Here is a 20558-nt window from a genome sequence, read left to right as displayed (position 1 = left end):
TAGTGTGGCAGGGCGTGGAACCAGAGCAGTAGGTCAGCAAGGAACACAGCAGAGGAGTCATCAGAGATTAAGGCCAGTGAGATTCAGAGGAAGAACAGATTGCAAGTGAAGGACTGGCAGTCTAAGGTATGAGGGGTACGACAGGTAAAGCAGATGAACTTACAGCTTGGATTAATACCTATACCTGTGATATTGTTTTTCCTACAGAGATTTGGTTGAAAGAGGGACAAGATTGGCACTTAATGTTCTGGGATTTAGATGCTTTAGGTAAGGTAGACAGGGATGCAAAAGAAGTGAGGTGATGCATTACTGGTAAAGGAGAATATCAGAGCTGTAGAGGGAGGACACCTTGGAGGACTTGCCCAAAGTTGTCATTTTGGGAGATGAAAGGATAAATATGATGGGGTAATACTTTAGGCTTCCCAACAGCCAGCAGGTCAAGGAGGTACAGATACGTAGGCAGATTGTGGAAAATTGTAAAAACAACAGAATTCTTATGGTAGGGATTTTAACTTCCCCAATATTAACCGGCACGTGCTTAGTACCAGGGCTTGGATGTGGAGGAACTGGTCATGCATGTCCTGAGTAGTTTGAGTCAGTATGCAAATTATCTAAGGAAGGAAGGTGCTATACTCGACCTGGTTTTCAGGGAATGAGCCCAACCAAGTGATCAAAGTTTCAGTGGCAGAGCATCTTGGGAACAGTGGCCATAATTCTATACATTTTAAGTTACTTTTAGGCAAAGGTAAGAGCAATCCTTGGATGAAAGTATTAACTAGGGGAAGGCTAATTACCACAATCTAAGGAAAGAACCGGGGAATGTTGATTTGAGGTGATTGTATGAGGGTAAATCCACATTTGCCCAGATTAAACTGTTTACAGTTCTGGTTGCTGCACTACCAGAAGGATGTGGAGGCTTTGGTCAGCATACAGAAACCATTTACCAGGATATGGCCTGGTTCGGAGGGTATTAGCTATGATGGGAGATTGGACAAACTTGGTTTGTATTCACTTAAATGTTAAAGGATGAGGGGTGACCAGATAGAAATTTACAAAAGTATGAAAAGCGTAGATTGAATGGATAGTCAGTCTTCTTCCCCAGCATAGAAATACTGGGGGACATGGGTTTAAGGTAAAAGGGGTAAGTGTAAAGACGTCAGAAGCAAGTTTTTTTTAAAACAAGAGCGTGTTAAGTGCCTGGAATGCACTGCTAGAGCTGGTGAAGGAGGCAATTACGACTGCAACTTCTAAGAGGCATGTTGACATACATATGAATAGGTGGGGAAGAGAAGGCTATGGACTGCATAGAGGCAATAAGTTTTTAATTTAGAAAGGCATATGTTGGCACAATCTTGGTGGACTGAAGGGTATGTTCCTGTGCTGTTCTGTGTTCTTCAGAATCCAACTTGGAGATCCAACGTGTATTCTTGGAAAATTACAACCAATGCTATCTGTAACTACCTCTTTTAAGATCCTAGCATACAGACCAGAGGGTCAGGGGACTTACTTGCCTTTTGCCCCATCAGTTTGTCTAATATTATTTTGTTAATGGTGGTTATAGTACCTAATTCCTCCCTTGTATTCTTCAGTAATAATGGAATGTTTGAAGTATCTCCCAACGTAAAGAATGTTAAATAATATGTTTAACTCCTCTACTATTACCTTGTTTCCTAAAACGGTCTCCCCAATCACATTTTTTAAGGGGATTATGTTCACTAGGACCTCTCTCTACCAATTTAAATATTTAAAGAAGGTCTTATTGCCAGTTATTATATTTCTTGATAGCTCGCCTCGCAGTTTATTTTCTTTGTCTTTATTTTCTTTGTCTTTATTTTCTTTTTAGTCCTCCTTTGATGGATTTGGAATTTGTCCTGAAGATTGGGATAATCAATGACTTTGGCTTCCTTGTATGTTTTTTCTTTCACCTTAATATTCTCCTCAACTTCCTTGGTTAGCCATGGTTGATTTATCCCTCTCTTAGAATCTTTCCTCCTAACTGGGATGTACTTTTGCTGAGAGTCATGAATTACCTCCTTAAACATCTGTTACTGCCTTTTGCTGACCATCAGTTTTGCCGATCTATCTGCCCAGTTCACTTTAGGTAACTGTATTCTCATTTCATTATAGATCCCTTTACTTAAGTAAACACAATTGTTTCTGACCTAAGTTTTTCACTCTCGACGTATTAACTTCTGTCATCTCATGATACAAGTTATTGAAAAAAATAAGTTCTATTTTTATAGTGTCTTTACTCAGTAAACATGCTGGTGTGCTGCACAAAAGTGCTATCAAACAAAATTTGACACTAGTCACACAAGGAAATATTTGGATAGCCCAAAAGCCTTGTTAAACAAGTAGACGAATGCTTTAAAAGGAAAAGTGATTTGGAAGGAAGGTCAAAAGCTCAGTGGCTCAGTAGTTGAAAGTATTTCTGCTAATGGTGGGATCTGTTTAAAAATCAGCAAATACAAACACGGTGGCTCAGGGGAAGCACCACTGCCTCACAGCGCAGGAGATCCGGGTTCAACTCCTGCTTCAGGCGACTGCCTGTGTGGAGCTGGCACAGTGTCTGTGTGGGTTTCCTCCGGGTGCTCTGGTTTCGTCCCACAGTCCAAAAACTACAGGTTAGGTGAACTGGCCATGCTAAATTGCTCGTAGTGTTAGGTGAAGGGGTAAGTGTAGGGGAATGGTCTGGGTGGGTTGCGCTTCGGTGGGTCAGTGTGGACTTGTTGGGCCGAAGGGCCTGTTTCCACACTAAGTAATCTAATCTAATCTAAAAACAAGACTGGATTTTGAGAATCACAGAAATTTTGAGAGATTGCAGATCTGGCACAGACCATAGGCATAAAGAGGTGCAAGATCATAGACAGATGTGAAAAAAGTATGAAGATATTAAAATTGGAACTAGGCCAATACAAGTCAGGGAGGTGATAGGCGAATACGATTTGACACAAGATAGGACGTGGGTAGCAGAGTTTTGGCTGTGCTCCTGTTGAGAGTTAGGATGTAGGAAACACGGTAGAAGAATACACAGTCAAGCCTAGAGGTAAAAGACACAGATGAGGGTTTCAGCAAAAAACTGAGGCTGACGCAGGACAGTCAGGCAGTGTGGTACAGGTGATATAGGAGTAAATCTTGGTGACGGCATTGATATGTGGCAAGAAGTTCATCTTGGGGCCAAATAAAAAATAAAGGATGGAAAATCAAAATCAACCTTATAAAGTCATCAGGAGAGTGGTTAGAGAATAGACGTGTGTCAGGAATCATAGACATAGCTTAGGTTTTTCCAAATTCATTACACTGTGCTCTGTCAGCAACACACTTATGTTAAACAGTTTTTTGTCCTAAGTTAAATTATCACCATGAGTTGTGCAGTATTTCTTCAAAGTGAATTTTAGACACATGCATAAATTTCCTGCCTCCAACCCCTCCTTTTTAATTTTTTTATGTTAAATAACTATAGGATTGTATTTCACCCAATTGCTAAGCTCCAATACTACAAACACCCTCCTGAATTCATCAGGCCTCTACTCAGACCTCTTGAAGAAAGCTCACAAAAATAGCATGGGTAAAGCACTTATGTTTTCGATTTCTATTAACCGAAGCACTTCCACAGGAAAAAAAATGTATAATTGAAACGATTTTGAATTAATACAAAATGGAGAAAAAGATGATTTGTTCTGAAAACAGCCATACAAGCAATTCTGGAGGAAACATCCTCGCAAATGTTTATGGGTTTAAATAGAGTAATCTGTTAAACACAAGTACATTTTAAAAAAAAGGTATGGACCATCAGATCTCTAGTACCTTTCAACATGGTGATACCAGGAAACCTTTTGAAACCCATTAGAGACAAAAAAAAAAGCTGTCTATTCAGGATTGGAAAGAGCAATGCCAATGACACATGAAGGAAGTCTTCAGATCTTCACTGAAAAAGGACATGGGATCTTTTATTTCCATCTAAATAGTGTTATTTGAAGTACAGCTGCTGTGATAAATCAGCATTCCCGCAATGCTTTGCTGCTGTGTTAACTCTGAATAAAAAATTTAACTCTTAGCTGGAAACCACAACTTCTAAGAAGCAATACTGCTCACAAAAACTAAGATGGCAGACTACTGCTTACCTCATGATGTTATCATCAATATGCATCAGGGAAGTTGCTGTATAAAGTTTGCTAAGGTCTACATCTGCCAGAGAATTTGGAGCTTTGCATTCATTTTCTCCAAATAAAATTTTTCTGCAACATATAGAATGCAAACACAAATCAAGATGTTACCCATTTCTTACTAATATTGACCAATACCAATTGACAGAGAATCTTGCATTATGAGAAGGAAACTCAGGAAAACACACGCACTATTCCTTAGTATCATACTGAACTTGAATATCTTAATTCAGTTGCTCTCTCCACAGATGCCACCTGCTGAGTTTCTGCAGCACTTACTGTTTTTACTTCAGATTTCCAGCTTGCTTCTATTCTATCCCTTGATGTAGTACGCTTATATAATTGAGCATTAACAGCAATATCTACATGAAAATAGTTAAGATAAACATCAGCCCCAAATAGTTTATGGAAACAAGTCATACGACCTACATAGAAGAAAAATGCAAGAATGAACAAAGTAAGCCAATATTCCTCATCTTCACTCTGCGGAATTCTGATCTGCTAAATTCAAAGTAATTGCGACCCAGACTATTTTATACAGAAGCTAAAACTACAGTACTAAGACGACTTCAGGAGAGTAACAGGAGCACAACTATAGATTTCGCAGATACCATGAAATATTAGCTTGAGAAACTGTTGGATATGCATTTTTTATTTCAGTACTGATTTCTAGGGCAAAGTTATCTTCTACCTACTATGAGCAATGCATCAATAGAAAGACAACATTCTAAGTCTAAAAAAAAAGTTCAAAAAATGTTGTCTTGACCAAACAACAAGTGTTGCTTTTACTGCATATGGTTAGGAGTGCTAGCAACCCCCAGGCAACTAGGATACCAGTACCAAAGTAAACTTTCCTGGGTCAGTGACTAAGCAATATGTAAGTGTTAATGTTAGCAAATCCAACATGTTTGCTTTGACATTATTGATTTACTAAGACCTGTAATACAAGGACCCAGGGAACTACAATAATAGACAGCAAAATATTAAATCAGTTTACATTTTCAAGTGCGCACTTTAATAGATGAAGAGCTACATTAAGTTAGATTAAGAAACTACACACGGGTGCATTAGAAAGTAAGAATGAAAAGCATTAAAGTAAATGGTTTCTTATGCCTAAAATAGGTTAAAGATTGGTCATTACAATTAGAGTTTATCTGGTCAGTCTTTTCTCTAAAGAAATTTCTGAATACTCTGCAACTCTTATTGATGAGAATATATTGAATAATCACAATAAACATACAAATAACCAACATAAATGTAACATAATCACCTGTGAAATAAAATAATCTTTTTCATGTTGTCTGCCATTAGGAAGTTGTAAAACCTCCGGCATTGATCCCATTGGAGGAATGTTTCTTGTGCCCTAAGCAAAAGAAAATATTTTAGGCAAGAGGACATGACATCAGAATATAAGTTACTGTTCAAACCTGTATCTAACAGTGAGTTAGAGTTCAGAATTCCAAAGGTAAAACAAAAAGCAGTGATAACTTATCACCACTACACTTGCTCAAGACATGAATCCCACATCAGGAAATTCTTGAAAACACCGGAGACAGACAAGTAGCAGCTTCTTGTCCAGTAGGCAAGAGTTTATAGCCTTCAACCTCTCCCCCTCACATACTTATTACAGGGCATTTATTCTACTGATTCTAATGTTAACATTAGCAGTCCAAGTGCGTTGCACCTTGTAAACTGTATTACTTCAAAATTATCATTCCAGTATACACATTCAACTAATTCTTTCTGGAAGCTTAAAAACTATGGAAACCTTTTCATATCATCCTTTCCCACACTACTGTAGCCCTTCCCCACATCGTATACAGGAAATGTGACCTGCAAGATTTGCATAATTTTGTCACTAGAATTCCATTAATCTCTTTTTTTTGACACAGGCAGTGTACTGCATAATGATTGACCATCAATATAGCACAGTAATGGGAGTATCACAACAGGCTTAATAAAACTCAGTAAAAGGTAAAAACAATGACTGCAGATGCTGGAAGGAGGAGAAAGTGAGGTCTGCAGATGCTGGAGATCAGAGCCAAAAATGTGTTGCTGGAAAAGCGCAGGAGGTCAGGCAGCATCCAAGGAACAGGAGAATTCCTGAAGAAGGGCTTATGCCCGAAACGTTGAATCTCCTGTTCCTTGGATGCTGCCTGACCTGCTGTGCTTTTCCAGCAACACATTTTCAGCTCAGTGCAGATGCTGGAAACCAGATTCAGGATTAGTGGTGCTGGAAGAGCACAGCAGTTCAGGCAGCATCCGAGGAGCAGTAAGTTAGGTTCAGTAGGTACACTCACTAAATGCCTTGCAACAGCTCCTCTATAAATAGTCACAATTGCTGTAATTGTCCAAGAGTGTGAAAGTGAAAAATAAATTAAAATATCTCGTTAATTGGATTAATGATGTAGAAGTAATTTTCATTATTAACCAAAAAAAGAGTTTTATTTGAGGTAAGTACTTAATGAAACCAACAGAAGGCTGTTCAAAACTTGCCACCCTCCCCTCATGACATAAATCTGGCGGTGGTCAAAAGTCAGAAAACAGAGGTTCACATGCGGCCTCTGAAGTAGAGTCATAGAGATGTACAGCATGGAAACGGACCTTTCGGTCCAACCCATCCATGCCGACCAGATATCCCAACCCAATCTAGTCCCACCTGCCAGCACCAGGCCCATATCCTTCCAAGCCCTTCCTATTCATATAACCATGCAAATACCTCTTCAGTGTTACAATGGTACCAGCCTCCACCACTTCCTCTGGCAGCTCATTCCATATCTGTACCACCGTGTGAAAACGTTGCCCCTTAGGTCTCTTTTATATCTTTCCCCTCTCACCCCAAACTCTCTAGTTCTGGACTCCCCGACCCCAGGGAAAAGACTTTGCCTGTTTACCCTCTCCATGCCCTTCATAATTTTATAAACCGCTATAAAGGTCACCCCCTCAGCTTTGGACGCTCCAGGGAAAACAGCCCCAGTCTGTTCAGCCTCTCCCTATAGCTCAAATCCTCCAATCCTGGCAACATCCTTGTAAATCTTTTCTGAACCCTTTCAAGTTTCACAACATCTTTCTGATAGGAAGGAGACCAGAATTGCATGCAATATTCCAACAGTGGCCTAAGCCAATGTCCTGTACAGCCGCAACATTACCTCCCAACTCCTGTACTCAATACTCTGACCAATAAAAAATAGCATACCAACCACCTTCTTCACTATCCTATCTACCTGCGATTCCACTTTCAAGGAGCTATGAACCTGCACTCCAAGGTCTCTTTGTTCAGCAACACTCCCTAGGACCATTAAGTGTATAAGTCCTGCTAAGATTTGCTTTCCCAAAATGCAGCACCTCGCATTTATCTGAATTAAACTCCATCTGCTAATTCTCAACCCATTGGCCCATCTGGTCCAGATCCTGTTGTAATCTGAGGTAACCCTCTTCGCTGTCCACTACACCTCCAATTTTGGTGTTATCTGCAAACTTACTAACTGTACCTCTTATGCTCGCATCCTAATCATTTATGTAAATGACAAAAAGTAGAGGAACCAGCACCGATCCTTGCGGCACTCCACTGGTCACAGGCCTCCAGTCTGAAAAACAACCCTCCACCACCACCCTCTGTCTTCTACCTTTGAGCAAGTTCTGTATCCAAATGGCTAATTCTCCCTGTATTTCATGAGACCTAACCTTGCTAATCAGTCTCCCATGGGGAACCTTGTCGAATGCCGTACTGAAGACCATATAGATCACATCTACTGCTCTGCCCTCGTCAATCGTCTTTGTTACTTCTTCAAAATACTCAACCAAGTTTGCGAGACAGGATTTCCCACGTACAAAGCCATGTTGACGATCCCTAATCAGTCCTTGCCTTTCTAAATGCATGTACATCCTGTCCCTCAGGAGTCCCTCCAACAACCTGCCCACCACCGACATCAGGCTCACTGGTCTATAGTTCCCTGGCTTGTCCTTACCACCCTTCTTCAACAGCGGCACCACGTTTGCCAACCTCCAGTCTTCCGGCACCTCACCTGTGACTATCGATGATACAAATATCTCAGCAAGAGGCCCAGCAATCACATCTCTAGCTTCCCACTGAGTTCTCGGGTACACCTGATCAGGTCCTGGGGAGTTATCCACCTTTAACCGTTTCAAGACTCCAGCACTTCCTCCTCTGTAATCTGGACATTTTCAAGATGTCACCATCTATTTCGCTACAGTCTATATCTTCCATATCCTTTTCCACAGCAAGTACTGATGCAAAATACTCATTTAGTATCTCCCCCATTTTCTGTGGCTCCATATAAAGGCCGCTTTGTTAATCTTTGAATGGCTCTATTCTCTCCCTAGCTACCCTTTTGTCCTTAATATATTTGTAAAAACCCTTTGGATTCTCCTCGTTTCTGTTTGCCAATGTTATCTCATGTCCCCGTTTTGCCCTCCTGATTTCCCTCTTAAGTATACTCCTACTCTCTTTATACTCATCTAAGGATTCACTCGATCTACCTTGTCTGTACCTGACATATGCTTCCTTCTTTTTCTTAACCAAACCCTCAATTTCTTTAGTCATCCAGCATTCCCTATACCTACCAGCCTTTCCTTTCACCCTGACAGGAATATACTTTCTCTGGATTCTCGTTATCTCATTTCTGAAGGCTTCCCATTTTCCAGCTATCCCTTTACCTGCGAACATCTGTCCCCAATCAGCTTCAAAAGTTCTTGCGTAATACTGTCAAAATTGGCCTTTCCCCAATTTAGAACTTCGAATTTTAGATCTGGTCTATCCTTATCCATCACTACTTTAAATCCAAGAGAATTATGGTCACTGGTCCCAAAGTGGTCCCCCACTGACATCTCAGTCACCTGCCCTGCCTTATTTCCCAAGAGTAGGTCAAGTTTTGCAGCTTCTCTAGTAGGTACGTCCACATTCTGAATCAGAAAATTGTCGTGTACACACTTAAATTCCTCTCCATCTAAACCTTTAATACTATGGTAGCCCCAGTCGATGTTTGAAAAGTTAAAACCTCCTACCACAACCATCCTATTATTCTTACAGATAGCTGAGATCTCCTTACAAGTTTGTTTCTCACTTTCCCTCTGACTATTAGGGGGTCTATAATACAATTCCAATAAGGTGATCATCCCTTTCTTATTTCTCAGTTCCACCCAAATAACTTCCCTGGATGTATTTCCAGGAATATTCTCCCTCAGCACAGCTGCAATGCTATCCCTTGTCAAAAGTGCCACTCCCTCTCCTCTCTTGCCTCCCTTTCTATTCTTCCTGTAGCATTTGTAGCCTGGAATCTTCAGCTTCCAGTCCTGCCCATCCCTGAGCCATGTTTCTGTAATTGCTATGATATCCCAGTCCCATGTTCCTAACCATGCCCTGAGTTCATCTGCCTTCCCTGATCGGCCCCTTGCATTGAAATAAATGCAGTTTAATTTATTAGTCCTACCTTGTCCCTGCTTGCCCTGACTGTTTGATTCGCTTCTGTTCTCAACTGTACCAGTCTCGGATTGATCTCTTTCCTCACTATCTCCCTGGGTCCCACTCCCCCACCTTACTAGTTTAATTCCTCCCGAGCAGCTCTCGCAAATTTCCCTGCCAATATATTAGTCCCCTTCCAATTTAGGTGCAATCCGTCTTTCTTGTACAGGTCACTTCTCCCCCAAAAGAGATTCCAATGATCCAAAAATGTGAATCCTCTCCCATACACCAGCTCCTCAGCCATGCATTCATCTGCTCTATCCCCCTATTCCTGCCCTCACTAGCTCATTGCACTGGAAGTAATCCAGATATTACTACACTTGAGGACCTCCTTTTTAAATTTTTGCCTGACTTTCTGTAATCTCCCTTCAGAATCTCAATCTTTTTCCTTCCTATGTCGTTTGTTCCAATATGGACAATGACCTCTTGCTGGCCCCTCTCCCCCATGAGAACATTCTGCACCCTCTGGGACATTCTTTATCCTGGCACCAGGGAAACAACACACCATTCTGCCTTTTTGCTGCTGGCCACAGAAACATTTGTCTGTACCTTGGACTACAGAATTCCCTCACACAATTGATTTCTTGGAAACCGATGTACACCTCATTGCATTAGAGCCAGTCTCAATATCAGAAACTTGGCTATTCATGCTACGTTCCCCTGAGAATCCATCACCCCCTACATTTTCCAAAACAGCATACTGTTTGAAATGGGTATATCCACAAAAGACTCCTGCACTAGGTGCCTACATCTCTTACCTTTCCTGGAGTTAACCCATCTATGTGACTGTATTGGAGACTTTCCCCCTTCCTATAAGTGCCATCCATCACATACTGCTGCTGTTGCAAATTCCTCGTTGCTTCTAACTGTCTCTCAAACTGATCCATTTGATCTGATAAGATTCGCATCCAATAGCATTTATGGCAGATATAGTCCGTAGTAACGCTTAAACTCTCTTAACTTGGGAAAAAAATATTTCTACAAACCACAATTTAAAATCCATTCATTCTCGGAATCCTTCCCATTTTACAAGCTTTTCCTTATTCACTCAATCACTCTCAAGACTGTTCAGTTTACCCTATAGGGAAAGATCTGTATTTCTGTACAGGAAGGCAATTTTGGTGATTGGAAAGTTTCAAAAGGGGTCAACATTTCCATCTGCATTCTGTCAGAGCCCGACCTTTGGTTTTATCCCAATCTATAGAAAGTCAATTACCACAGAATATAATCCACCTTGTAGCAACGACTCTTGTTCATAATGATCTTGAGTTCATAATTATAGGTGTCAACCCAGAAACATTGATAATTCTGGAACAGTTTCGAGACTGAGTAAGGAGTAAAGGTGTTATCACTGTTCTGCATCAAGCACTCTAGCTACTCAAGTGTAATGCGTTAGACTCCAAGTTTTGTTGAAATAAAAGGAAACAAACTCTGCCTTTAGGTACACTTTGATATAATATTTTCCATATAAACACAAGAGAACGACTGTCGAAAGTTAAAATTATGTAATCCAACATGAAACAGAAACCTTATTCTCAAGTTGTGCCCCTAGTATATGAATGTATTAAAATATAATGACTGGTTTAACAAACAACGTAAAATGATTTTCTTTCCCCCTGCTAATCTTGACTTGTGACATCGAATTGTTTTTCTACCTACAAAGGGCAAACAGGGGCATCAATTTAATGCTCTTCAAAAAGACAGTGCCCTTGAAAGTTCTTTTTTTTATTTCACATGTGGGACATGGGCATTACTGGTTGGTTGCTCCTGAGGTGGTGGAGGTGGTGAGATGCCTTCTTGAACCACTGCAATACACATGCTATAGGTTGATCCATAATGCCCTCAGGGAGGGAATTCCATGAATTTGATCCAGCAATAGCAAAGGAACGGCAGTATATTTCCAAATCAAGATGGAATGTGGCTTGACTAGGAACTTGCAGGTGGTGGTATTCACATATAATTGCTACCCTTGTCCTTCTAGATGGAAGTGGTCACGATTTTGGATGATATTGTCTAAGGACCTTGAGTGAATTTCTTCAGGGTATCTCATAGATAGTACACATTTCTGCCAATGAGCATTGGTGGAGGAGGGAGCAGATACTTATGAATATGGTGCCAGTCAAGCAGGCTGCTTTCTCCTAGAGGGTGTCAAGCTTCTTGCTGCACCCGTCCAGTCAAGTGGGAGTATTCCATCACACTCCTGACTTGTGCCTTGTAGATGGTGGGCAGACTTTGCAGAGTCACCAGAGGGGAGTTACTCGCCACAGTATTCCCAGCCTCTGACTTGCTCATGTAGCCACTGTTCAGGCGGAAATCCAGTTGAGCTTTCGGTCAATGTTGATAGCGGGGGAGTCTGTGATGGCAACATCCTTGATTATTACATTAAATTGGTTAAAATCGTCTTTTATTGGAGATATTCATTGCCTGGCATGTGTGTTGGGAATGTAACTTCTCACTTGTCAGCTCAAGCAAATATGCCAACACAATGGCATCATGTTGGACAGAATGAGCTGGCAGGAGAGGTAAGCTTATAAATTGCATAATTCAAGAAAGCACTGAAGAAGAAGATTGCTGATGAACATGCCCTATATTTGAATACCAGCATTTAGAAACCATACCTGTCTTCCTCTGGAGGCAGTTTTCTCATTTTAAACAGGAGCATTGTAGAGAATGAGCAATAAGTAATCAGGACAAATCTATTTCAAGACTGTATGTGCCTTGCAAAAACAACAGATTTGCACTATTTCCAGCTAGTCACATACCACACCATGCTATTCCTCCCACCTGCACTATTCCGGTTTTAGTCTATTCTCAAGTTGCCAGCCCTGGTTAAGTGACATTATGTTGTTCATATGAACTTTTTTTAACCTATTCCTTGCTCATTTCCTTATGTCACCCCTTATAACCCTGTCTTGTTTCCCTGATCTCAGGCAAAGGACCCAGCTGGATTGCCAGTATATTTATATCAAACAGATGTTGTATTTGCTTATCTGGAGTGGTTCTGGAAGTTGTGTTGAGCCAAGTGTACGACCACTGACCCATGGTTGGCACAAGAACAAAACTGGCAAAAATTTGGTACTAATTAGCAAGAATTTGAGATGACTAATATATAAAGGGGAAATCATACATGAATTTAAATATTGACCATAATCTGAGAAAACCGGGGGTAACTTATCTTGAACATAGACCTTACTGATACTTTAAAGGAATACTAGTGTAAAGAATGAAAAATTCCAGTTTTACAAAGCTATGGATGAGCAAAAGAGAAAGCAATGCCTAAAATACCACGTCTGAGCAAAACTGAAACTGTACAAACATGTATATTATTAGAGCCGAAGAGTGGGGTGCTGTAAAAGCACAGCTGATCACACAGCATCAGAGGAGCAGGAGAATTGACATATTAGGCATAAACCCTTCATCAGGAATTAGGCTTGTGGGCCAAGGGGGCTGAGGGGTAAATGGGAGACGAGGTGGGGCCAGGGGATGGTAACTGAGAATGAGATAGGCAGATGAAAGTGGAAATGATAGGTCGGAATGGAGGGTGAGCACATAGATGGGAAGGAAAAATGGACAGATAGGACCATTCAAGAGGGCGGTTGCCATGAAGACTGGGACTGGGATAAAGGTTGGGGGAAAATGGAGAAACTGGTGAAATTCACATTGATTTCACCAGATTCCCCAATTCCCTTACCCCTTACCTTATTCCAATCCCAACCTTCAACATGTCACCGCCTTCTTGAACAGTCCTACCTGTCCATCTTCCTTCCCACCTATTTGCTCCACCCTCCTCACTTACCTATCACTTCCACCTCCACCTTCATCTGCATATTGCATTCCCAGCTACCATCCCCCAGTCCCACCCCCCACTCCCATTTATCTCTCAGCCTCAATGGCTCACAAGCATCATTCCTGATGAAGGGCTTATGCCCGAAATGTCGAATCTTCTGCTCTTCAGATGCTGTGATCAGGTGTCTTTCTCCAGCACCACACGGTTTGACTCTGATCTCCAGAATCTTCAGTTCTCACTTTCTCCACGTATATTGTTACAGGCCAAGCAAATGCATAGGAAGAAAGTTTTATTACATGGTTATAAAGCACAGTGAATTATGTTGAAATAAAGTTAAAGCCAAGTATAATAGACCGACTGTTCAATAAAGATACGAGCTACAAAAGTGCTATTGCTTGGCTTTCATATTGAATCACAAAAGTGCTGTAAGCAGATATTTCCCCAGGAATGCATCACAGGAGAGGGAAAAAAAAAGATCTTGGGAACAAAATCACAGGCATATATGGATTTCAAGGATGCAGTTCACTCATGCAATCACTAGAGGTCACATCCTGCTGAGCAAAAATCTCTAGGAAAAATGAATAGGAGGTAACAGCTAGGAAGTATCCCAACCTGAAAAATTTCAGTATGACTCCTGGCCAAAATGCAGCAAGTTAAATTCAAGGAATAAAAAGTCAGCACTTTAAGAATCTGAGGGGTAAAGAAACAAACTTTCAAATGGAGAACTTAGTTGGCATTACTGAGAAGAGGAGGATGTTTTGGCAACGGTTGAATGAGAAATAAAATTCTTATGTTGTATAATAAAAGGTTATTCTTAGTTTAATAAAGATTTGTACATTTGAGACACAAGTTGACATCATGACTTCTGTATCCTATCAGATGACTTTATTTTAGCAGTACATTGTCATTGTTTCCTCGGAGCAACAAAGGTGGACAGGGGTCATTATAGAGATAGTTATACAAGATTGGGAGGGACACAGAGTGGACAGGAAAACTTCTTTTTCCCATTCAGTAAATGCATCAACAACCAAGCAGAATAGATTTAAGACATGAGGCAGAAGGCCGAATGGAGAAGTTGAGGATAATTATTTTTTTCAGAGGGTGGGGGGAAGTCTGCAACTCTCTGCCTGAAAGGGTGGCTGAGTCTGAAACTGTCAAATCATTTAAGCAACATTTACATATTCACTTGCATTACCATAGCCTCCAGGGCTCTGGGCCAAAAGCTGCAAATTGTGATTCATATTGCCAGATCCTGGTTAACTGGCGTGGACACAATAGGCCAAATAGTTCTTTCAATGCTGTAAATGTCTATCAGTTTTCATCAAAGAAAAGCAATCATTGTATGATACAAAATATGCAAAGTCAAAATTTTTGCTTTCTGGCCCAAAGAATTACAGTACCACCATGATTCCCCACTGTACACTTTCTAAAGGTAAATCACCTAATTTGCTGCTTTCATGTGGATCAACCACAAGTCAACATCTTCGTCACTTTCATACAGGCTAAGTAACTCCAAGTTGCCATGTAAAATATTGTCTCAACCAAATTCAATTAAGCTTCTGATGAATCAAATAATCTTAAATGCAACAATCCACAACACTCCAAGGAACAGCTGGGATGTAACTTTAAATTAAGTGTCACCTCAGCAGGGATTGAAGGTTAGTGCTAAAACATAATTGTACTTGTTCTATACTTGTCTTAAATTAAGAAGCGTTCATTTCATGCCTTACTTTGAGTGAAATAAACACAGTTTAATTAGTTGGTATTCACCATCTCCCTTTTCTACATTAAGACATGGCTTGTCTCAGTGTTTTGGTCCTGAACTAGTGTTAAACACCGAAATAACACTCATTCAGTGGAAAGACTCAATCAGAAGGACTGAATTGAAGCCTCAATCTAACAGCATCTGATATTTCAGTCAAATAGTAGATGCATTACTTTGCAGGAGTATACAGAATTCAAAGTTTGAATGTTGCCTGACAGTTCCAAATTGTAAAAGATGCCACTTTTCACATATGACAAATTATTCTGAGATGCAACAATGGTCATTTAAGGAGTCATCATTTTGCACGTGGTAAAATCTCACAGAACAATTTTGAAATAGTGTATTGTGTTAGTTGAGAGAACTATAGCAGGATAACCATCTTTGTGAAAGAGCAGCAGAGAATCTTTTAACATCTACTAAAACAGGAATACAGTTTAGCATATCAATAAAAGCTCATTCTTTCAACAATGCAGCACTCTCTCAGAATTGCACTGAAGTTGCAGCTGAGATTGTGAGGGACACAAACAAACCTGAACCTTCTGAATGCAAAACAAGTATGTTACAGGATACAAATGCTACAGGAAGGATAGAAAGGGAGGCAAAGGGGGGGGGGGGGGGGGGGAGGCACTTTTGATAAGGGATAACATTGCAGCTGTGCGAAGGGAGGATATTCCCGGAAATACATCCAGGGAAGTTATTTTGTTGGAACTGAGAAATAAGAAAGGGATGATCACCTTATTGGGATTGTATTATAGACCCCCCCCCCCCCCCAAGAGTCAGAGGGAAATTGAGAAACAAACTTGTAAGGAGATCTCAGCTATCTGTAAGAATAATAGGGTGGTTATGGTAGGGGATTTTAGCTTTCCAAACATCAACTGGGACTGCCACAATGTTAAAGGTTTAGATGGAGAGGAATTTGTTAAGAGTGTACAAGACAGTTTTCTGATACAGTATGTGGATGTACCTAATAGAGAAGGTGCAAAACCTGATCTACTCTTGGGAAATAAGGCAGGGCAGGTGACTGAGGTGTCAGTCGGGGAGCACTTTGGGGCCAGTGACCATGATTCTATTCATTTTAAAATAGTGATGGAAAAGGATAGACCAGATCTAAAAGTTGAAGTTCTAAATTGGAGAAAGGCCAATTTTGACGGTATTAGGCAAGAACTTTCAAAAGCTGATTGGAAGCAGATGCTCGCAGGTAAAGGAACAGCTGGAAAATGGGAAGCCTTCAGAAATGAGATAAGAATCCGGAGAAAGTATATTCCTGTCAGGGTGAAAGGGAAGGCTGGTAACAATAGGGAATGCTGGATGACTAAAGAGATAGAGGGTTTGGTTAAGAAAAAGAAGGAAGCATATGTCAGGTACAGACAGAATAGATTGAGTGAATCCTTAGAAGAGTATAAAGGAAGTAGGGGTAAACTTGAGAGAAATCAGGAGGGCAAAATGGGGACATGAGATAGCTTTAGCAAATAGAATTAAGGAGAATCCAAAGAATTTTTACAAATATATTAAGGACAAAAGGGTAACTAGGGAGAGAACAGCACCCCTCAAAGATCAGCAAGGCGGCCTTTGTGTGGAGCCACAGAAAATGGGGGAGATACTAAATGAATATTTTGCATCAGTTTTTACTGTGGAAAAGGATATGGAAGATATAGACTGTAGGGAAATAGATGGTGACATCTTGCAAAATGTCCAAATTACAGAGGAGGAAGTGTTGGATGTCTTGAAACGGTTAAAGGTGGATAAATCCCCAGGACCTGATCAAGTGTACCCGAGAACTCTGTGAGAAGCTACAGATGTGATTGCTGGGCCTCTTGCTGAGATATTTGTATCATCGAAAGTCACAGGTGAGGTGCCGGAAGACTGGAGGTTGGCAAACATGGTGCCACTGTTGAAGAAGGGTGGTAAGGACAAGCCAGGGAACTATAGACCGGTGAGCCTGACCTCGGTGGCGGGCAAGTTGTTGGAGGGAATCCTGAGGGACAGGATGTACATGTATTTGGAAAGGCAAGGACTGATTAGAGATAGTCAACATGGCTTTGTGCGTGGGAAATCATGTCTCACAAACTTGATTGAGATTTTTGATGAAGTAACAAAGATGACTGATGAGGGCAGAGCAGTAGATGTTATCTATATGGACTTCAGTAAGGCTGAAGGTTCCCCATGGGAGACTGATTAGCAAGGTTAGATCTCATGGAATACAGGGAGAACTAGCCATTTGGATACAGAACTGGCTCAAAGGTAGAAGACAGAGGGTGGTGGTGGAAGGTTGTTTTTCAGACTGGAGGCCTGTGACCAGTGGAGTGCCACAAAATCGGTGCTGGGCCCTCTACTTTTTGTCATTTACATAAATGATTTGGATGCGAGCATAAGAGGTACAGTTAGTAAGTTTGCAGATGACACCAAAATTGGAAGTGTAGTGGACAGCAAAGACGGTTACCTCAGATTACAACAGGATCTGGACCAGATAGGCCAATGGGCTGAGAAGTGGCAGATGGAGTTTAATTCAGGTAAATGTGAGGTGCTGCATTTTGGAAAACCAAATCTTAGCAGGACTTATACACTTAATGGTAAGGTCCTAGGGAGTGTTGCTGAACAAAGAGACCTTGGAGTGCAGGTTCATAGCTCCTTTAAAGTGGAGTCGCAGGTAGATAGGATAGTGAAGAGGGCGTTTGGTATGCTTTCCTTTATTGCTCAGAGTATTGAGTACAGAAGTTGGGAGGTCATGTTGCGGCTGTACAGGACATTGGTTAGGCCACAGTTGGAATATTGTGCGCAATTCTGGTCTCCTTCCTATCACAAAGATGTTGTGAAACTTGAAAGGGTTCAGAAAGAATTTACAAGGATGTTGCCAGGATTGGAGGATCTGAGCTACAGGGAGAGGCTGAACAGGCTGGGGCTGTTTTCCCTGGAGCGCCGGAGGTTGAGAGGTGACCTTATAGAGGTTTACAAAATTACGAAGAGCATGGCTAGGATAAACAGACAAACTTTTTTCCCTGGGGTTGGGGAGTCCAGAACTAGAGGGCATAGGTTTAGGGTGAGAGGGGAAAGATATAAAAGAGACCTAAAGGACAACTTTTGCATGCAGAGGGTGGTACAGGTATTGAATGAGCTGCCAGAGGATGTGGTGGAGGCTGGTACAATTGCAACATTTAAGAGGTACTTGGATGGGCATATGAATACGAAGGGATTGGAGGGATTTGGGCCAGATGCTGGCAGGTGGGACTAGATTGGGTTGGGATATCTGGTCAGCATGGACAGGTTGGACCGAAGGGTCTGTTTCCATGCTGTATCTCTATAACTCTATAAGTACAAAGGAACCTCAATTTGCTGAGCAACACAGGTGGGAAAGTATTTTGTTCGGATAATCAATGTTCAGATAATCAAATGCCTGATAATGGTTTAGTCAAGCATTGGAATATTGCTATCTTGTTCGAAAAATCTGAAATTCGGATAAATGCAAATTAGGCATGGTCTGTTGCAACAAGTCAGTTGGATGGACCAAATGTTAACATTATATTTTACATCTTGACAAAACATCCACTGAACTTACCACTACTGATACAGAAATATCTGTACAATCAGGAGACATTAGACAGAACATCTATTAATCATTCCTGATGAAGGGCTTTCACCCGAAACATTGATTGCTCCTCGGATGCTGCCTGACCTGCTGTGCTTTTCAGCACCACTCCTAATCCAGAACATCTAGCTCAGTTCTAGTACCCAAAGTAACAAAGCTATTGTACTGCTATATAAAGGAAAGGAATGGGAATTGCAATGCAAGTGTTGATGCAGAATTAGTTGCCTTTCATAATCCTTGTTTTATTCCATCTTTAAATTTTTTTTGAGGACAATTATAAAGGATCTAGGAGGAAAGGCACAGAAAGAGAAAAGGAGAACAACAACAGAAATTGTATCTTAAATTACTGCACTTTTCAGATACACACAGCAAACACTAAAATTGCAAATACCTCAAATCTGAGGAATGTTAATCTGACTTGAGCAGGCAAGAAGACTATAAATCTGCAATACTCCAACGATTAGTTATCAATTTCAGATATATTGGAATAAAATGCTTCCACGACACATTATATGCCAGGACTTTCAACTGTGTAACACTTCACTAGTCTTAGCCTCCTCTATCAGCTTGCTCAACATCCAAACACCCGGTCACTTTCCAACCAGGAATTTTCTATTCTACTCAACCTCGGAGCATCCAATAAAATATTTGGCTTTCTGCAAGGTTTTGCAAAAAAAAAACGCAAGACGTATCTGTAACAAACATAAAACCAAATGTGAAATACAAAAGTAGTGCACATTTTCTCTGCTGGTCAGTTAATTTATAATCAAAACAAAGGTTTCAAAAGAATCGTCTGTCATTTTTGCCACCAGCCTGATGTCACCACCAAACACATTTTCCTCTCCTCTGTCAACACTGCCAAAGGACCATTCCTCTGTTACACTCTGGTCCACCAAAATATCACCCTCAATCTCCCATGGCGATTAAACACCTGTTCTTTCACCTCCTTCCTCATTACAATCCATGGCCTAAAAACAGAGGTAAAGCAACATTTACTCCTGATTCTTTCAAATCTACTTAATTGCACTGATTACCCACAATGTGATCTCCTCTTCACAAGGAGATCAAATGCAGAATACCTCCACTTAGTCCACAAACATGACCAGAACTTCTGATATCTTTTCATTTTCAATATACCACCTTGCTCCCATACTTATACTTCCCATACTTGGTTTTATGTTTGTTACAGATACGTCTTGCATTTTTTTTTGCAAAACCTTGCAGAAAGCCAAATATTTTATTGGATGCTCCGAGGTTGAGTAGAATAGTTGTTCTGTTGTTGTGTGTCTTTGAAGACAAACTCAAGCAGAAAGAACATCATTTCATTTTCTGTTCAGATACTTTACATACTTCTGAACTCAAAATTTAATTCAACTTTAGATCAAAACTGTATCGTATATTTGATTCACACCTGCTCAAAAAAAAGTCTGGTTTTCTTGGCTTTGCTTTCAGCAGAACTGACCTATGTTCAGCAATTAACATCTATTATGAACCTCTTCCTCCTCCATGACCAGTACCACTCACTTTATCTTTTGTTCTGACATTTGTGATCTTTAATCTCTGTTGCTCTCTAACCTTCTCTCACCTTTTCATCGGTTTCATTTGCTTTTCCCCATCTTTCTCTACTGAATAAACCTGATCACTTCTCTCTCTTCTGTTCTGAATAAAACTCATATTAAACCTGAAACATCAAATGTTTTCTCCTTCCACAGATGCGGCGAAACTTGCTCAGCTTTCTCAGCATTTTGTTTTTCAAGTTAATTTATAACTTCAGT

The 20558-nt window shown here is 40.7% G+C and overlaps 1 protein-coding gene across 2 annotated transcripts in view; it reads right to left on the bottom strand.

Annotated features, from left to right (window-relative positions):
* The window catches only part of LOC132834429 (monoacylglycerol lipase ABHD2-like), a 104133-nt gene that overhangs the window by 20499 nt on the left and 63076 nt on the right, over positions 1 to 20558 (bottom strand). For both annotated transcript variants that reach the window (XM_060853366.1, XM_060853367.1), the window contains exons 6-7: positions 5437 to 5529; positions 4125 to 4238 (exon numbers count right to left, since the gene is read on the bottom strand). In XM_060853366.1, coding sequence (XP_060709349.1) covers positions 4125 to 4238; positions 5437 to 5529 — 207 coding nt within the window. The remainder of the gene's footprint in view (positions 1 to 4124; positions 4239 to 5436; positions 5530 to 20558) is intronic.

Source organism: Hemiscyllium ocellatum, chromosome 39 (genome assembly GCF_020745735.1).
Source record: "Hemiscyllium ocellatum isolate sHemOce1 chromosome 39, sHemOce1.pat.X.cur, whole genome shotgun sequence".
NCBI classification, from domain to species: domain Eukaryota; kingdom Metazoa; phylum Chordata; class Chondrichthyes; order Orectolobiformes; family Hemiscylliidae; genus Hemiscyllium; species Hemiscyllium ocellatum.
The sequence above is the reverse complement of the archived record's forward strand: the minus strand, read 5'-3'. Positions and strand labels throughout refer to the sequence as shown.